This window comes from Cebus imitator, unplaced genomic scaffold (genome assembly GCF_001604975.1).
Source record: "Cebus imitator isolate Cc_AM_T3 unplaced genomic scaffold, Cebus_imitator-1.0 Scaffold25, whole genome shotgun sequence".
Classification (NCBI taxonomy): Eukaryota; Metazoa; Chordata; class Mammalia; order Primates; family Cebidae; genus Cebus; species Cebus imitator.
Window position 1 is genome coordinate 6,623,286 of NW_016107340.1, and position 2,011 is coordinate 6,625,296.

Consider the following 2,011-nt stretch of genomic DNA (forward strand, 5'->3'; position numbering starts at 1 on the left):
AGAAGAGACAGGATTTCGCCATGTTGGCCAGGCTGGTCTCTAACTCCTTACCTCAAGCAATTCACCCACCTCGGCCTCCGAAAGTGCTGGGATTACAGGCATGAGTCACTGCACCCAGCCTCTGAAAAGGTTTAAGACTACTATTTTGGAATGAGGAGGGACTTTGGTAAAGTTTTATTTAGAAATGATGATGTTTTGTTGCCAATCTTAGGAAAATATCTTTCTTGATTAGTTACATGATACAGATTTTTCAAAGATAATGTAAAGATAACTTTAAAATTTTTAATTACGAAAATGTTGGCTTATGTTATGATTTTTTCACTGATAGGTTTGATTTATCCTGTGGGTAGAAAAATATATACGCATCACTGCCAGTGTTGGATCTGAAATCAAGAGTATGTTAGACTTATATATATACTCAGATAAAACTGCCTTGTCCCAAATTAGGGCCATTTCTAGTGGGTATGTTACATTCAACTTAAAAAGACAGAGAAGACAATTTTATAATATATACATATTAAATACAATTATTTTAGCACTCTTTTCAAATACAAACTTATCAGTGACTCAGAATTGTAGAAAATTAACCTTTTTACGTCTTTGTTTTTTATTCAGGTGAATATACTGAGTAAAATAGTGAGTCGAGCAACACCTGGACTTCAAAAATTTTCTAAAACAGCCAGTATGCTCTGGCTTCTTCAACAGGAGATGGTCACATGGAGGCTGCTGGCTTCTTTGTATAGGTAATGGTGTCTAGAATTCATAACTGAAATAAACATAAGGTAATAAACCAACAGGCAAATTAATTTAAAAGTTAGGGCATGCTTAGAAATACGTTTTGCTATTTTTGATGCTTATCATTTCTAATACCTTAGTTGTCAGGAGTGAGTTATGAGGGAAGAGAAAGATGTCAGATCATAAAGCTGATAGTTACCAAAATTGGATATGTGTAAAGATTTAAGGAAAGTACTAAAAATAGTGCAGTACTTAGGCTAAATTAAGAAAAGATCTGAAAGGTAGACTTCATGTAATTTGGAAGTTTGAAAGAACCCCAGAAGGCAAAGATTATACCATGTACACATCCTCGAATCTAGGAACTTTATGCCTAGAAATTTAACCTAAGGAAATAATCAGAAATCTGTACAACCACATATGAACAAAACTTTTAAATCTCAAAAAATTGAAAACTACTACTAAGGAATCGGTTAAATGATAGCAGCTCTATTACATCCAGAATAACTTGCAGCCATTTTAAATTACCATTTGTGGGCTGGTCACATTGGCTCATGCCTGTAATCCTAGCACTTTGGGAGGCCAAGGGCGGTGGATCACTTAAGGTGAGGAGTTCACAGTCAGCCTGGCCAACATAGTGGAACCCTGTCTCTACTAAAAATACAAAAATTAGCCAGGTGTGGTGGTGGGCGCTACCATCCAGTTACTCGGGAGGCTGAGGCAGGGGAATCGCTTGAACCTGGGAGGTGGAGGTTGCAGTGAGCCAGATTGTACTACTGCACTCCAGCCTGGGTAACAGAGTGAAACTCCTTCTCAAAAATAATAATAATAATAATAATGATAATTGCTGAGGGCAGTGGCTCACGCCTATAATATCAGCACTTTGGGAGGCCGAGGCGGGTAGATCACCTGAGGTCAGGAGTTCAAGAACAGCTTGACCAACGTGGAGAAAACCCCGTCTCTACTAAAAAAAAATACAAAATTAGCCGGGCGTGGTGGCACATGCCTGTAATCCCAGCTACTAAGGAGGCTGAGGCAGGAGAATTGCTTGAACCTGTGAGGCAGAGGTTGCAGTGAACCAAGATTGTGCTGTTGCACTCTAGCCTGGGCAACAAGAGTAAAACTCCATCTCAAAATAATAATAATAACTTAAATAAATATATAAATTACCATTTGTGTATATTCATTGACATGGAAAGATATTCATGATATATTGTTATATGAAAAAACAGATTTCATATTACTATATAAATGATGTCACCCCCCCGCCTTTTTTTTT

General features: G+C 37.5%; 1 protein-coding gene across 1 annotated transcript in view; it reads left to right on the forward strand.

Annotated features, from left to right (window-relative positions):
• The window catches only part of NUP107 (nucleoporin 107), a 59,065-nt gene that overhangs the window by 14,405 nt on the left and 42,649 nt on the right, over window positions 1-2,011 (forward strand). The window contains exon 7 of the mRNA XM_017522813.1: window positions 616-744. Coding sequence (XP_017378302.1) covers window positions 616-744 — 129 coding nt within the window. The remainder of the gene's footprint in view (window positions 1-615; window positions 745-2,011) is intronic.